General features: G+C 42.2%; 1 protein-coding gene across 9 annotated transcripts in view; it reads right to left on the bottom strand.

Moving 5' to 3' along the window:
- The window catches only part of BPTF (bromodomain PHD finger transcription factor), a 232,412-nt gene that overhangs the window by 89,873 nt on the left and 124,850 nt on the right, over nt 1-17,689 (bottom strand). For all 9 annotated transcript variants that reach the window (XM_033961424.1, XM_033961417.1, XM_033961422.1 and 6 more), the window contains 5 exons: nt 13,644-13,779; nt 12,837-13,103; nt 8,934-11,367; nt 7,836-7,960; nt 3,368-3,496 (listed from right to left, as the gene is read on the bottom strand). In XM_033961424.1, coding sequence (XP_033817315.1) covers nt 3,368-3,496; nt 7,836-7,960; nt 8,934-11,367; nt 12,837-13,103; nt 13,644-13,779 — 3,091 coding nt within the window. The remainder of the gene's footprint in view (nt 1-3,367; nt 3,497-7,835; nt 7,961-8,933; nt 11,368-12,836; nt 13,104-13,643; nt 13,780-17,689) is intronic.

Below are 17,689 nucleotides of genomic sequence, written 5' to 3'. Positions count from 1 at the left end.
GGGCATCCTTTAATACCATGCTGCCTTCACAGGGAAGGAAAGTACCCTTGATGATCTGTGCCCCTAGGGAATCCACTTTCGGTGGAACAGAGCTGGTTAAATTCAGCAGACATTGGCTAGAGTCTTACCCGTGAGCATATTTATAATGTCTTGATGACAGGTGATCTATGCTTTTGTGTTGCTTATAAGTAAGCTCTGTGTAGCAGAGGACTGCAGAGTCTCTTATCATTAATTCCTGGAGGGATTCCATGATCACCTGCAAAAGAAATGATGGCTTAAACAGCCTGTGCAAAGTCAGGTCATCACTGAGATTAGGAGCCTCCACCAGATCTGGATCATCTAGGGATGGAAGCATCTCCTGCTACAGAGGACCCTGACTGGGAGAGTAAAGGCACTGAAAGAGAGCCCTCTCCAGCCAAGTCTTTCTCAGATCGGATCTCTCTGAGAGAGAAAGAGATAATGGTTACTGCGGATGGGCAGACTAGATGGGCCATTTGGCCTTTATCTGCCATCATGTTTCTATGTAATTGCACTCTTTTTTTGGGGGAGGGGGTGAACCCCCAGCGCCAGAATGGTCACGATCTCCGAGGGTTCCATGCGACCCTTATTAATCCTGGAAGCTTCACACATCATACTGATGGATTTAGGGGGAAACCCCTGCTGATGCTCACTAGCACATTTCTGGGTCAGAAAAGGCTTCTCCACCTTATGGAAGCTAAGATCCATCAGAAAGTACTTCGATGCCCCCTCATTTCGCTTACTTGTGCAATCCTCCATCTTAAGTCTACACGATTACTGCAATATCATCTACCTGGGATCTTTAAAAAAAAACCACTCAAAAATTGTGAATCATCCAAAACACAGCAATCCAACTGATCTTCGGACTAAACAAATGGGAACACATAACTCCATACTACCAAAAACTTCACTGGCTACCCTTGGAAGCAAGAGTGCAATTCAAGTTTGCCTGTTTCTGTTTCAAATCCATCCTTGGCTCGGCCCCCCTTTACTTGGTACCCCATTTTATCCTAGACTGCCCATCCAAACACACACGCAGAACCCACCTGTTTAGCTATCCTACTCTAAAGGCCTGCCGTTACAAAAGATATCTAAATAGAACTCTTGCCTTCCAAGCAGGTCAGCTCAATAACTGGCTGGCCCACATCATCTCACGCGCCTCATCCTACCTAAACTTCAGGAAACTACTAAAAACTAATCTATTTACCAGATTTACAACCCAATACCTCTATGCCCTACCCATGGCCCCTTTTATCTCATCATGTCCTGCACCCCACTAAACTGCATTTACATCTGCTGATTGCACCCTCTCTGTTTTTACCTAAATGCCCATATCCACTGTCTGTACCCCTTTGTTATACCTACATTCTTAGATTTAACCTTATGCAGATTGTCTTGACCTTCTTTACTGTACTTTTTTACTCTGAATGTACCTTTCTCTGATTGCTCCATCTTTCGCCGATTGTACCATTTTTCCTGATTGCTCCATCTTTCGCCGATTGTACTATTTTTTGCTGATTGTACCATTTTCCCTGATTGCTCCAATTTTCTCTGATTGTACCATTTTCTCCGGTACCTAGTTTCTCTAATTGTACCAATGTAACATTTCGCTGATTGTCCAGTCCTTCTTCATTGTAAACCGCCTCGAACTACTATGGCTTTGACGGTATATAAGAAATAAATTATTATTATTTTGTAGTAGTGCCATGGCTGCGCTTCGACGGAGACACACTTGTGCTGCTCCCCGGCTCAAACGTGGAATTTTTTCTGGCCCTCGCACCATCTAGGCACTAACCCTCCCCCCCCCCCGATCCTTTGCCTAGGACAGCAAATCAATCTATCGGGCTGGTTAAAGGAGCAGCAGACACAGGAGGGTAAGTTTACTCTTACTCTTAGGCATGAAATTAAGCACCAAGAGAGAATTTTGAAGAAAAAGGCCAGAGAGCTACAATTCAGCACCTCCCCACAGATGTCATTTTGCCTCTATTTATTTTTTTTTTAATTAATTAGAGCAAAGCCTAATATCTTTATTAAAATGTGATGTGGTATACAAACCTAAGGTTTAGTTTAGTTTAGTAATATATTGCTGGGTGGCCTATATATAGGAATCTCCTGCTTATTCGAAATGCAATCTACTGAAAGGTTCAGGAGCTGTTTTTTGACCTGTCCAGAAGCTGCACTATCCACCCTGCACTATCATCTAAAGACAAAAAAAGGCTAAAGACCTAAGGCTATGTCAGTGTCTTGCAAACTTTACAAGCCACAGCATACTAAACTGGTGGTCGATGTTCGAGGGCACCCGGGTGCGCGGATGTCGCCACAATGACATCACATGCATGCGTGATGTCATCAAGTTAATGTCCTTGCATGCACAGAGGCCCTCCAGATGGGGCCCTGAGCTGCCAGTGGGGGGTCCTGAAAAAGAAGAAGCGCAGAGAGGAGGAGAGATGCTGGTGGCAGCTGACCGCTTACAGGATGTGCCTCTCGCTGCGAAAGGCAAGTCCTGTAGGCAGTCAGCCAGTTCTGGCACCTCTCCTCCACCCCAGCATCTTGCAGCACACCTGAAATCTCATGGGGCACACAGTTTGTGATACACTGGGTTATGTAGTACCTTTACAAGGCAGAGCCCACAGGTCTTTGGTCTCTATCTCCATCTGTTAGTTGGCAGGCATAACCTGCAGGTACTGGACTGATCTGTTAAGGATGCTAAGGAAATTATTACAGGAAGACCCAAGTGGAACAATTAATTAGAAAGGTCTCTAATACGTGATAGGTTCCCATGAGCCCTGACCTGTATCAATACAAGAAAACGAGAATATAGAGCAGACCCCTACTTTCAGTTTTTTAAATTTTTATTTTTTTGTAATAAGATACTTCAGAATGGCCGAAGGTACTCCACCTTTGTCCTTGAAACAGCACCACACAACAGGTCCACAGGATTCATCACTTCAGGTCTGGTTGTTTAAATACTAACACATGCTACCTTGTTTCATTATTAAACATCACATTTAATATATTAAAAAAGTGGGTTGCACATTTGTGGCCTATCATTTGCCAAAGATCTACCATAATTACACAGTTTTATTTATGAAATGTGCAGTAGAGAACAGAAGTGAATTCTAGACATTTTCAAATACTCATGTATATACAAGTACAGTGTTTGAGCCATTTTGCTGGGACCTCAGATTACTGCTCCGAGTCCTAAAGTTGTTCTGTAATGGGACTACATTCTGCAATGAATTAGGGGCCACAGGAGTCAAACTGGGGTAAAAATCAAACATGCTTAGGGCAAACTGAAGATCTTTGTGGAGGAAGGGAGATCAAAACAAAATACAGAATTAAATCATACCTTTTGGAGCTTCTGGAACACCAATAGGGCAAATAATTTTCCTTATACAATACTCTGATCGGATTCCATATGGGCCAACATCTCTCCTCTTTATTATCTCGGTTGTTGTAATTTCTGTCTCTGAAGTTTCTGTGGAGATTTAGTACCAATATTCTTAACTGTGATTATGAATGACTTTACAAATTCAAAACAATGCACGGAAACAACAGACACCAAGGTTTATCCAGAAAAAGCAATTACAACTTAGTTACAAGAAGAACAAGTAGGTCACTATGAACTGCAAAACTTTTTCTTTGCTTAACATTAAACAATTAAGGCCAAACACCAAATGAAAAGCGAGGTGAACCAGCCCAGGGGAAAGCAAGAAATTTCACACAGCTTACAGGTTGATTAACTATTATGAGAACAACTCTGTATAAGCAAAACTGCGCCACGGAGAGCAGACAGCATATCTAGGCATATAACCAAAAGTATCATTTCGTAGATGGAAAAGTATTTAGGGGCTGATTTTATAAAGGTTGCCTAACTTAACTGGCAAAATACCCTTAATAGCCTCAATAATTGAAAACTAAGGAACCTATTTTTATCCATAAATATCTGATTCCCACATGATCCACCGAGAACACTAAGATCTGCTTCACAGCATCATCTTCATGTCCCATCCCTAAATATTATTAGTACCCATAGGGCCTCCTCTTTTGCAACCATAGCCCAAACAATATGAAATATATAAGGTCTGAACAGAATTTAGATAAATTCAAGGGTGGCCTCAAAAGCTTTTTATTTAAAGAAGCATATGAATGTTAATTGGACTATGGGACTTTTCTAGTTCATTTTCAATATTAAAATTCATTTTCTATACAAATTTATTTTTTCCCTTTCCCTATGTTATTATCCTTAAATGTTCTCTCTTTCTTTTAAATTGTATTTCTCCCCACCATTCTATTGTTCCATGTAAGTAATGTTATGTCATTAAAAGTTTGTTAACTGGACCCCTTTTTAAATTTTTATTTTAAAACGCTTAGAATTTATGATTTGCGTTTTATCAAATTTTTAATAAACTTGGAAACTAATTGGTCAAAAAAATGTTAGTTGGGCGATAGGCATTTATCCGATTCTATAAAAGACAGACGCCTATGTGGGCATTTCTTTGAGCAGAGCGTGACTTAGATGCAGCTAAGCGCAATTCTCCAAAAATGCCTACATTTCAGATGCCTAAGTTTTTACATAGGTGGCTAGCCATGGCACCTAGTCTAGGCACAGTTTATAAAATCAGGCCCTTAGGCCCTGATTCTACAAAGTGCGTCCCGATTTTAGGCAGCTGTAGGCGTCCTACAGCTGTCTAATCAGCCAATCGGGATGCACGTTTTTTAAAAAAATGCTCCAAAGGCAGGCCGCCTATATTGAAGGCGCCTCCGGGAGCCTAGGGAGGCCCGCAAGACGCCTAAGCTCGCCTAAGAGCCTTAGGCAAACCTAGGCGGCCCTACGCGTCTCCCTAGTAGAGGAAGAGACGCTTACAATGTAGGCCAACAAAATGCTGGTCTACATTGTAAGTAGTAACAACAAAGAGGCACAACCAGTCACAACAGGGTTTGGATGGGGGACGCTCAGAATAAGTAATAGTACTAGCCTGAAGCAACTCCACTGAAGAAGTAAAGGGCGCTCTCAGTGTGAACCATCAGCAATGGGAGCAAAAGCTCCGATGCTTCACTTCCGGGCTGAGGCGGGAAGCCTCCACCACCACACCATCATTGAGCCCCCTATGTGTATGTAATAATGAAAACACCTACAATAAGGCCCTAAATAAATAATATAATCCAAACAAACCCGTGAGCAATTTAAACTCAAACGGTGGAGATACAAACTGAGCGACCCCCACACAAACCCTGCCAGCCGAAACCCGCCAAGCTAACTACAAAGCAATATCAAGTCCTAATTAAACTAAATCAAAATTATACTTATCAAACCAAACTGCCACAATGAAAGCGCCAGGAGCCGAAGTTCAACCAAGCTGGTTTCGGGGAGGAGCCCTTCTTCAGGAACCAAGCCCCCGACCACAAACCAAAAAACAAAAACGCCGAAAACGAAGCGGGACGGCTGGAGGGAGGGGTGACCGGGCGGGAGAGCACCCGCGCTTAAAAGGCGGACCAGGAATTACGTCACACACAACCCAACCAATCATACAGGACGCACTGCGCGTCCTAAATCACTCATACAGGGGCGGGACAAAGAAAAAAGCCCCAAGACTGAAAAGAGAAAACAGCAAGTTCCGTACAGAATTCGCACCCAAACATGCAAAAAAACTACCCAGCACAGGAAACCTGCTCGAAAACACGGCACCCAGAAAGGATGGACGGGAACCCTATATGATGGTGTTCCACTCCACACTTTCATTAAGGCCATGGGGAACAACAGCTTGAAGTTGGAAAATCCAATATTGCTCCCTAAGATTTAACTGGAATTGTTTATCCCCCCTGAAGTCCCAGGGAATTTGCTCCAGCACGAACCATGTAAGATCAGTAAACTGATGGCCAACTTCCAAACAATGAGGCACCAGAGGGGCGGCTAAAGATGCCGTTCTGATCCGACTCCTGTGTTCTTGAAGTCTTGTCCTGATCTTTCTACTCGTGCGCCCCACATAGTGAAGCGCACAAGGACAGATGATAATATATACCACCCAAACAGAATCACAGGACGTTTGGGATCTAAGATGGTAAATACGCTGCGTCCGAGGATGTTGCCATTGAGAAATGGATAAAGAAGACGCACACATGTCACAATGGCCACATGGACCATGCCTCCCCCCGGTGACAACTCGGCCTTTAGTAGATAACAATTCCTTCAGATTTTTTGGACGAGAGAAAGCAATGCACGGAGCCTGGTTAAAAATGGAATGATGGTCCAAAACATGCCAGTGCTTTCTCACAATACCGGCTACCTGGTGAGCTTGGTCAGAAAATGAAATGCTTTTGCTCCCATTGCTGATGGTTCACACTGAGAGCGCCCTTTACTTCTTCAGTGGAGTTGCTTCAGGCTAGTACTATTACTTATTCTGAGCGTCCCCCATCCAAACCCTGTTGTGACTGGTTGTGCCTCTTTGTTGTTACTATTATAGGATTTTTGGCATATTTATTGAGTGTATTGTTGTGTGTCTACATTGTAAGTAGACACGGCCGCTATACTTATTGCGGCAAGGGATCTCTCTGCTGCTATAAGTATAGCAGGCCGCGGCCGACTGTCCGATCGCTGGCAGGAGAGTGCCCAAACCCTCCTGCAAAGATGCCCCCCCCCCAACACTACCGACCGCCCCCCCCCGACAGTACCGATCTGGCAGGAGGGTGCCCAATCCCTCCTGCCCGAAGACGAACCCCCTGCGCTAACAAACTAACCTTTTATTTTGGCCAGATGGGTCTTGCCCGTCCAGCCGGCAGGCCCGCCTCGTCGAAATGAGGCGGGCCCGCCCCTTTCCGGCCCATCCCGCCGAAGCCTAAGGCCTAATTGGCCCAGGCTCTAGAGCCTGGGCCAATCAGGCCTTAGATTAAGTAGGGATGGGCAGACCCGCTATGCCTAAGACCTGATTGGTCCAGGCTTCTAGAGCCTGGGCCAATCAGGCCTTAGGCTTTGGCGGGATGAGCCGGGACCGCCTCATTTCGATGAGGCAGGCCTGCCGGCTGGACGGGCAAGACCCGTCTGGCCAAAAGAAAAGGTTAGTTTGGTGGGGTGGAGGTTTGGGGGCTGTTAGCGAAGGGGGGGGAGGGTGCGTAGGGGGGTTCGTCTTCGGGCAGGAGGGATTGGGCACCCTCCTGCCAGATCGGTAGTGTCGGGGGGGGGGAGGCAGTCGGTAGTGTTGGGGGGGGAGCATCTTTTGGCATGAGGTTTTGGGCTCCCTCCTGCCTGCAATCGGACAGGGGGCCGCGGCCCGCTATACTTATAGCGGCAGAGAGATCCATTGCCGCGATAAGTGTAGTGGGCCTTGTCTAATCTAACCCGATTCTCTAACCAGCGTCTGTAACATGGACGCCGGTTACAGAATCGGGGTTTAGTGTAGGCCCGATTCTGAATAGGACACCTCTCCTGGGCGTCCTATACAGAATTAGGGCCTTAATGTTTATATTTCTACTTATGGTCATTTTCTCCTTCTCAAAAGTGTTATTACAATTGTGGAATTTCTTACATACTCTACGTGTACGCTCTTATATACATATGGATATTCCTAACTGCAACCCAACACTCTCAAAAGAGGAAGAATCTCAAAACTTTAGACAGAAATTAAATAGCAAGTATCTTTTTATTCACATTTAGCAACTGAACTCATCTTTTGTATGAACTCTGTAAAATCATTTAACTGCAATTTCAAAATATGATATTTCAAAACTAATGTCAACAATATCAAATGATCTTTGCAACACTCAATTACAAAAAAAACAAACAAGAAAATACTGCTTAAAGCAGAAAATAAAAAATTTACCTGTTCGTGTTGTCCCTCCCCCAGGTGGGGGTTTTGCAGCCATATCGTCCCACCTTAAACTAGCCCACAGTAACCTCAGCATAAGGCTCACACTGGCTAATGACTTTACTGTCTGAAGCCGGTATCTGTGACAAGACCCAAACAAAGTCACTCTGAGGAGCACAGCTTAAAAATAGACGCATGTTCTTAAAAAAAAGAAAAAGAAAAAAAAAAAATCAAGCAAGACAAATGCTAGCTATAAATCTCACATTCAACAATATCCTAAGTCATTCATGCACTGTAAAATTTTTATATCAAAGAGACTATAACAATACATTTAAAATGAGTGTACGGCGAAACACCATTGCATATGGGATGTCTTGTTTTCCAAGAAAGCATTAAGATTTATCCATACACAGGAGGATTTGTTTAATAAATAGTAGCAAGAAACAAAAGGAAAGGATTCCACAGTCAAATGGTGAAACCAAGAGACAAGAAAGGAACTGTGGAAAGGATGTTCCTTTTTGCAGTCTTTTATTTAGTCAATCAGTTGTAACAATATAACATTCACACAGAGAATCCACATGTGTATGAGATAGTATGGACCCAACACAGACCGTGTTTCGGCTAGACTGCCTTCCTCAGGGGTTCAAAGAGTTAAGCCAATATGGATAACCTCTAGATATGTGTGACCAACCGATCCAAAGCTACTCAGGAGAAGTGTCTCACAAAGTCGCTTAAAATTCTGTGTGATTGTCAGTTAAGAAAGTGACTAAGAGAAAGTGAAATTCAAATGGATAAAATCTGGGGAAAAAGCAACAGAACTTACAATTGTTACATCTAAACTAGGTAAAGGACAACAAAAAGTCAGTGAGGTTAATATTATGTAATATATCAGACTGCTACTCTTAATTGTGAAGAGATAGAAGGAATGAGGGATACACCAATGAAGCAAGGAAAACAGCTAGACAAAACCCTAATGTAAATGAATTTGGTCTGTCTGGTAATATGCTAGTACACAGGTTGAAATTATTGATCAATTCCTAAGTCCTTGCTTGTATATTTTTAGTTTTATACTTTTTGACACTTTTTCTTAAATACAAAGGAACAAATACATACCTCCAAGAGATACCAAACGTTGGTCTCGGAGAAGGATAAGGCCAGATATCCACAGCTGGTTTTGCATTGTAACTGAAGCCAGGAACCTCTCTGATCCCTGCTCTTCTAGATAATTTCTTTAAATCATCATTGGGCAACACAAAGATACTCTTTTTGCTACTCTTAGTAACAAATTTTCGATAGGAGGGTAAGGCGGTTCCAGAACGTGTCTTTTTAGGTCTTGAAAACTTCATCAGTTTTACTCTGTCTTTTGTAGAGTATTCTTTGCTCACCGTCATGGACGTCACTAACATTGCTGTTGACGCAGTCAAGGAATCTGCCACAGTTGTGGTAACCATTGTCTTACTTTGCTCTTTTAAAGAGAACGAGTCAGTATTACTGCTTGTAACTGGTGTGGTAACCTTAGTAACTGTGGTGGTAGTGGTCTTTATGGTTGAAACAGCAGAGCTCTCCAAGGAGGACATCAAGGATTCTTTCTCTGCTTGTGAAGTCAGTACTTCGGATATCTTAACAATAGTTTTTGACTCTGTTGAAACAGTCGAAGTAGTTGTGGTAGTTACCTTGGTGACAACCGTTTTTAGTTTAGTTTCTCCATTTACATTTTCAATTTTACTTTCTGTCAGCAGACCATTCTGATCCATAAAGTCACTGCTCAAACTGGATTCCTCTCCAGATGTTACAGGTGAAAGAGCATCTTTCGGAACCTGAGGAACTTCAGTTTCCATCTGCTCTAACTCTTTAGTTACATGGTTCTTTTTATAAAAGGACTCTGATGTAAAGTGCAACATGTCTTCCAAAGCACTGTCTCCAGTGGACTGCAATTTCTCTTCAGGCTGTACAGTGCACTGGAATACTTTACCTGTGAGCAGAACAAGCTCTTTATTACTTTTAGATTCATCATGATCACCATCTTCTGCGGGACTCCGTCTGCACAATTTAGTATCACAATTACTTTTATCACCGATAATATCCATGGTAAGATCTCCATTCATAAGTGGCTTTGTAAGACCTTCTTTCAATGGTTTAATTTCATGTTCATTCATGGTTTTACTAATGTTGTTAACCTTAGGTTCGATGGCCATCCCTACCTTTGCTTCGCAAAGATTGTCAATGAAACAACCATCTTTTGCTAACAATTTAAATTTATCCTTGCCATTAATTTGTAATGCGTACAGATTCTCTTCATCTACTTTGCCCTCAGTCTTTCCATTTTTGAGGTTATTAACGCCTGAAAAATTTATCTGACCAAAACATCTATTTGAAGAATTCTCTTCCAACTTTGGCTCTTGCTTTGTTTTTTCACCATTGGTTTCAAGTATCTTAGAGTTGAATATATTATTACTCTGGGTGTCCTTGACTAGCTGATTAGAAGCTTCCTTCTTCAATATTTTTTGTGCTAGTGGCTCAGTATTTAGTGGTACCTGACCTTCAAGGTCTTGTTTTTGATTAAATACAATTTTATTTCCAAGGTTAATATCTTTCAGAGGCAGTGCCTCATCTGTCTCATTTTTCTTTAGACATGTTGGCCCAGTAACATTTTCTAAACTAACATTTCTTTTTACATCTCTGTCTTGCTTTTCAGTTTTTTCATCTGATGTCATTTCCACAGTGGTGTGCGTAAGATGTTGGCAGCTGCCACTTTCAGTTACCATAGGCTGTAAGGCTTGCCCACAATCTGTCCGAGAAACTGGCATATTATTATTATTATTAGACACAATCTCTTCAGAGTGAGCTTTATTCTCTTTCCCCGATGCATCATTGTTATTCATTTCCTCTGTACTGTTTCCTTGAAGATTAGCATTCTCTTCTTTATCATCTTGGGAAGGCAAAAAATGACTCTGAGTTAACCCTGAGCTGCAATCTTTGCCATTCTCACTGGAGCTTGCTTTCTTAGGGTTTTGCTCAGTACATGGAGGCAAGACTTCATTAGATATGTGGTCATCAGTTTTTGAGCGTTTGTTTGTGCAAGGTGAGGGAGGCTGGACAGAGCCACTGACTTTAGTAGAGGAGATGCTGCTATTAAGTGAACTGTCTTGGCTAACATCTTCCACTTTATTAAATGGAAGATCTACTTTACCTTGACAAAGTAAGCTAACTTGAATTCTATCCTTTGTTTTTGGTAAGGACAACATTTCATCTATGTTTTCCTTTGGCAGTGCAGATACCCTTTCTACTTGTTTAACAGTAGCTTCTAGTTTCAGTTTTTCAAGCCGCTGTTTTTCCTCCAGTGTAAACTGCTTAATTCTCCTGTCAAGCAGGCCATCTAATTTAGATGTCCTCACTTTCTTTTTGTACCAAGTCCTCTGCTGAAATCCCTCACTCACATTGATTAAATCTACTTCCAAAGGTGGTGGTTCTTCTTTGAAAGATGACTCTGCTTTTATATCTTCCACATCTATCAGCTCATCCTTGATGGATTTCTCTTCTTTTCCTCCTGCCAACAACAGATATTTCATCAATGGCCTTGTTAACAATTACCATACTAGAAGAAATATTTTATCAACAGAATATATGAAAAGGGGGCTGCTGTGACTAAAGCCAAGGTCTTGGCATCTAATAAGGACCATTGTGCCTTGACAGCAGTCGTGCTTTTTGTCTGCAATCATGGATACAAGTTCTTACTCGCTTTTCTCTTGCAAGCTACATTATTTCCTTTCATTTCTTCTGAGCTCTCACAATCAGCTGATGCTAACTGCAGGCCAAATTTGATTGGGTGAACTAACCACAACACCTTCTAATTAACTTTATTATTTGTTTATACAGCATGGTGATTTTGGCTTTAACTACTCAGTGAAGAGCTCTGCACTTCCATATAGAGCAGTGGTTCCCAACCCTGTCCTAGGGGACCCCCAGCCAGTTGGGTTTTCAAGATATCCCTAATGAATATGCATGAGAGAGATTTGCATACCTGTCACTTCCATTATATGCAAATCTATCTCATGAATACTGAGGATGAATGAGAGGAGAATCAGGAATAAGATCTGCATGAAAATGTAGGCAGAAGATGATGCAAGCATAAGACCTGCATATATTGTAGGCGAAGACCCCTGAGAACCCCAAATAGTTATATTTCTAAGAGAGACATTAGTGTATGAATTCAGACTTCTAAGCAGTCATTTTCCTCTCTGTCAGCAAAAGAGAGAGAGATTCACCTTTGCTCCAGAAACCAGCAGTCAGATCTCCTGACTTGGCATCACTGTTTTGGGACACGATATGATGTTCTCCTAAGAGGCACTAGCAAGAACAGTGTAACTCAGGAAGGTGGGGGGTCTGTTCTCTGGAGTTATTAGCCTTAGTATTGGAAATGCATTTATCAGGGAAATATAGAAAGGTCAGTTTTGGCACCAGGTGACGTCACGCTTCAGTATGGCTCCATGATAAGTGTATAGACCATCCATCCAATAAAAATGATATATGTGACAACCAATGAGAAGTGAGTAACTAGGAGGTACCCTAGTCTACTGATATAATGTATATAATGGACATGCTGGATGGCATAAGGGATGTAGGAGGGAGAGAAGAGATGAATCTTAAGTACAGAAGCCAGCTACATTGTATGTATATTATCCTTATCTGCCCTGAGTGCTGCTTTTCTGTGTCTTTTGCTAACTTTCATTTATTGCTTATAAATATATTTCATATCAGCCTTTCGCTGTCAATATTCATTAGGGATATCTTGAAAACCCAACTGGCTGGGGGGTCCCCTAGGACAGGGTTGAGAACCACTGATATAGAGGAACCTGGGTTCATTTTACACTCTGCTGGGGATTGGATGCTTCAAGAGCTTATGTAGGAGAGGGCAAAGGAAGGAAGGGAAATCAATTTCACCGCATAACAGCAAAATCTAGTATCCAGATTTAGAGCTCGTGAGTGCAGGATTCCAGAATATACAACACACAGTACCTGTACCATTTATGTCCTCTGAAAAATTTTCATCCGTTTCCATGCTTTCCTCCTGGTCTTCACTACAACTGGCCCCATCTTTGGCTTGGTTTTTGTGCTCACAGGAGTCAGACGTTTCCATATCAGTTTGCTGCTCCTCTTCCGATTTCTCAGGATCTTTTTTTATTTTCTCTGGATTACTAGTTTCTGTCTCAATCTTCACTTGTGCTAGGCTTTTGCTTTTATCAGATTCAGACTCATTTCCTGCCACATCTTTATTACTTCTACCTACAACAGAAACATTTCACAATAATTCCAAACATAAAATTAATACTAATTGCAGACAGCTAAAAATGAAATTGGCAAGGCAACAGACTTGTTCTAGTCTCACCTAACCCTGACTGATGTTAGCCTAGGAATCTATCCTTATGCCTGGAAAATTGGTTTCCATTCTATAAATAGGTTATTTCCAAAGGAAATACCTTCCCGCTTCCACTGAAAACTATTATTTGAGAATCAGTAGCATTTTAAGCGCCTACTTCCTGGGTTCATGTTTATGTTTTGGGCCTAGAGCTGCTGCTGACACCTGGGAATCCAGCCTAACTGAAACATCCTTCAATCTTGCTCTGGCTAAGGAACTGAACACGGTTCATATGGCTTTTGAAGCAGTGATTATCTGTGATTACTGTACAATTAATAGAATTCCCTTCTTTGGGTAATCTCTCCCTGCATCTGAAGGTCAGATAAATTCAACATGCGATATAAACCTGGCATTCCTCAGAAATATGCTGCCTATCCAATCAATGCACTAACATGACAAGGACCTACCTTCCAATATTTTTCTGTAATTTACATTGGTATTTCCAGGTAGTTTAGGCAAAAACCTATGGACATGAGTTTTACTAATCCAGCTCCACCCTCCATATCCTGTCACTCTGTATTCTTCTCCTTTTTGTTTCCACACCTGTAAAAATAAAGTTTACAGTGTTAAATAATGTGTAACATAACTATGGCTTTTTTGTTGTTGTTATTCATCTTAGAAACATGTTATTTAACCTCAGGGATTCTTGTTCAATGTTTAGACTGAAATGGTGGAAACAGAAGTGTAACAGGACCTCAGTTTTAGGGTGGGCCTGGCCTACATATTTCCACTCTGTCCTGCCCCTCTGAAACAATAAAATTAAATACTTGGCTGATGGGGGATCCAACAGACCTAGCAGACTTATCCTTCGAGCAGTCAGCAGCGTGTTTTATGCCAGAATCTCTAGTTTTAAGTATTTGGAAAGGCTCTGTTTTTGAAAGGTGTGATGCATTTTGAGAGGTGGATGTATACAGTAAAAACCTAGTTTATGAGCATAATTCATTCCAAAAATATGCTTGTAATCCAAAACACTCGAATATCAAAGCAAATAAGAAATAATGGAAATTCAGACGATTTGTTCCACAACCCAAAAACTTTAATACAAAATACTATACGTATTCGCTCATTTAGAAGAGTCACTACACTCCCGCAGCATCAGAGAGAGAAGAACCATTGGCTCATTTGTGATGTGTGTATACTGTATGTACTTGTATTGCAAGACATTGATTGTATATCAAGTTAAAATTTAATAAAATGTTTTGCTTGTCTTGCAAACCAAGTTACTTGCAATCCAAGGTTTTACTGTATATGTTATTATCTACATGTATATCAGACTCAACATTTAGTTAGTGATTGATGCCCCAGACACAGGCGCTACCAAGCCAAAACATGTGGAGTGAGTTGTGTATATCTACTTGGGGCCACCTTTTCTTATAAGCAAATAAAGACTGCTCTGAGCCTACATTTTCTGCTTTTTGCTTTATTAATTCATTTATTTTTATAGCCCATCCTCCCCAGGAGCCCAGAACAGGTTACAAGAACACATGCACAAAGTTTTCAGGAATAGAGATACATACATTACAAAGTCAATAACATGCTACAGGATCATAGAATCAATAACTTACAACTTATAGAATGTGACTAAGAACACGTGCTTTGCAGAATCTAAGAAAATAAATCATAGAGTCATGAATAGGAATTAACATATCTGCAGTGAACGGTAGAAGAACTGGTTAGCAGGCACAGGTGTTCTGAGGTAAGGTACGTCGAAGCAAGGTCTGTCAAAGTTTAAGACCAGAATTGATCCAGCCCATGAAAAGAAGCATCTACTGCTTTCTGGAAGGTCAGTAGGTTATGAATTGCCCTAATAGCAGGAGGGAATTGATTCCATAATTTAGGTATGGTATGCTATAGGAATATGATCGCTTTTGTGCTGTCTCCAGGTGGATGCGGTCCTTAACGAGGGGAATCTGCGAGATCCCCGTCAACATGGGTTTACAAAGGGGAGGTCCTGTCAATCCAACCTGATCAGCTTCTTTGACTGGGTGACGAGGAAGCTGGATATTGGGGAGTCCCTGGACGTCGTGTACTTAGATTTCAGCAAAGCATTCGATAGCGTACCACACCGCAGGTTGTTGAGCAAGATGAGCTCTATAGGTTTGGGAGATACCTTGACTACATGGGTGGGGGACTGGCTAGGAGGTAGACTTCAGAGGGTGGTGGTGAATGGCTCCCCCTCCGAAACGACAGAGGTGTTAAGTGGAGTGCCGCAGGGCTCGGTCTTGGGCCCAATCTTGTTCAACATCTTCATAAGGGACTTGGCTGAAGGGCTTCAGGGTAAATTAACGTTATTCGCCGATGATGCCAAATTATGCAATATAGTGGACAAGAACACAACAGGACCTGACAACAAATCCAAGACCGATAGTATGGCACACGACCTCCTCCTACTGGAGAATTGGTCCAGGACCTGGCAACTAAACTTCAATGCCAAAAAATGCAAGGTCATGCACCTTGGCAACAAAAATCCATGTAAGACTTACACTCTTAATGGTGAGATCCTAGAGAGAACTGTAGCGGAACGAGACTTAGGGGTAATCATCAGTGAGGACATGAAGACTGCAACTCAGGTGGAGAAAGCTTCATCTAAAGCCAGACAAATCATGGGTTGCATACGAAGGAGTTTCGTTAGCCGTAAGCCCGAAGTCATAATGCCATTATATAGGTCCATGGTGAGACCCCATCTGGAATACTGTGTACAATTCTGGAGACCACATTACCGCAAAGATGTGCTAAGACTTGAGTCGGTCCAGCGAATGGCCACACGGATGGTCACGGGGCTCAGGGATCTCCCGTATGAGGAACGGCTGAATAAACTGCAGCTCTACTCCCTAGAGGAACGCAGGGAGAGGGGGGACATGATCGAGACATTCAAGTACCTCACGCGCCGTATCGAGGTGGGGGAGGATATCTTCTTCTTCAAGGAACCCACGTCAACATGAGGGCATCCATGGAAAATCAGGGGAGGGACATTACATGGCGACACCAGGAAATACTTCTTCACCGAGAGGGTGGTGGATCGATGGAATGGTCTTCCGATGCAGGTGATTGAGGCCAGCAGTGTGCCTGATTTTAAGGCTAAATGGGATCGAAAGGTGGGATCTCTTCGCAAAGGGAGGTAGGGGAGGGTCATTGATGTGGGCAGACTTGATGGGCCTTGGCCCTTATCTGCCGTCACCTTCTATGTTTCTATGAGGCTGTTTGCTGGAGGGTTGGAAAGTGAGTTCCCGTTGTGAATGGAGGGGCCACTGAGAATGGTATACATAGTCAGGTGTCATGTCGTGGAAGTGTTTAAACGCTAATACTAGTAGTTTGAAGATATTGTGTTGGTGTATTGGGAGCCAGTGGACCTGGTTCAGTGCTGGGGAGATATGGTCGAAAGAGCCAAGGTTTTTTAGAGTCACACTGCAGCATTTTGGACTCTTTGTAGACGGTTCTGCTCTTTGGCTGGTAGACCGGTGTAAAGACCATTGCAATAATCCAGGCGGGATAGAACAAAGGCATATAACAATTGGGTGAAGTCAGAATCAGTGAAGTAACAGCGGATGGGCTTTAGTTACCGTAAATAGTAGTAGTAGTAGGATTATTACAGTTTTTGCAATTATTTCTTGCTGTATACACAGTTCAACCAGCATCCTTCATGCATGCATGTGTGAGGGTTCCAAGTGAACTGAACATGTGCAAGAGGGGGGGGGGAAGGGTCAGCACTGGCAGCACGAAATGCACTACTGACAGCCGGGAGAATGAGTCTGCTTGGGACTTCAGAAAGGACTCTTCAGTTGGAGGGGCCATGGATCCTTACCAGCTAGAATGCAATTGATTCAAAATACTGCTGCGAAATTGATATTCGGGAAACGTTGCTCCAGTCTTCATTGGCTCCCGGTTTATTTTAGAGTTCAATTTAAATGTGCTTGTGTTGCTTTCAAGATCCTATATGGTATATTTACTCCTCTTATTCCTTTATCTTGGAATGTCCAACAATTTAAGTTATCCCATCCTTCCAGGAAAGGGACTAAAGGAGTCAAGATTTTTAGTCAATCTTTGATTTTTATATTTTCTCAACTTTGGAATGATCTTCCACTTCTTAAGGAGTTCTGGTTCACTTCAATTTTTTCGTAAATCTTTAAAAACCACTTTATTTGTTAAACATTTTGAAAATTCCTTATGGTTTTTTCTGTTAAGTTAACTATTATAAACCGAGTTGAGTTTTCTTAGAATGATGACTCGGTAAATAAAGCCAAGTTTAGATTAAAAGACCAAAGGGCAGGTGTCTAGTCATTCTACATTTTACCTCAATAGAATTAAATCTTTGTAAGTAATTATGTAGGTGGCAGCAGAGCCGCTGGTGAAGTAGGAGGGTCACAGAAAAATTCCTGAGTGGATTCCTTCTGCATATGGCTCACAGCCATGGGGAGATAACCCACTTGTCCAAAATGACACACGTACTGCACTG

Source organism: Geotrypetes seraphini, chromosome 10 (assembly GCF_902459505.1).
Source record: "Geotrypetes seraphini chromosome 10, aGeoSer1.1, whole genome shotgun sequence".
Taxonomy (NCBI): Eukaryota; Metazoa; Chordata; class Amphibia; order Gymnophiona; family Dermophiidae; genus Geotrypetes; species Geotrypetes seraphini.
This window is presented reverse-complemented; position numbering and strand designations above follow the sequence as displayed.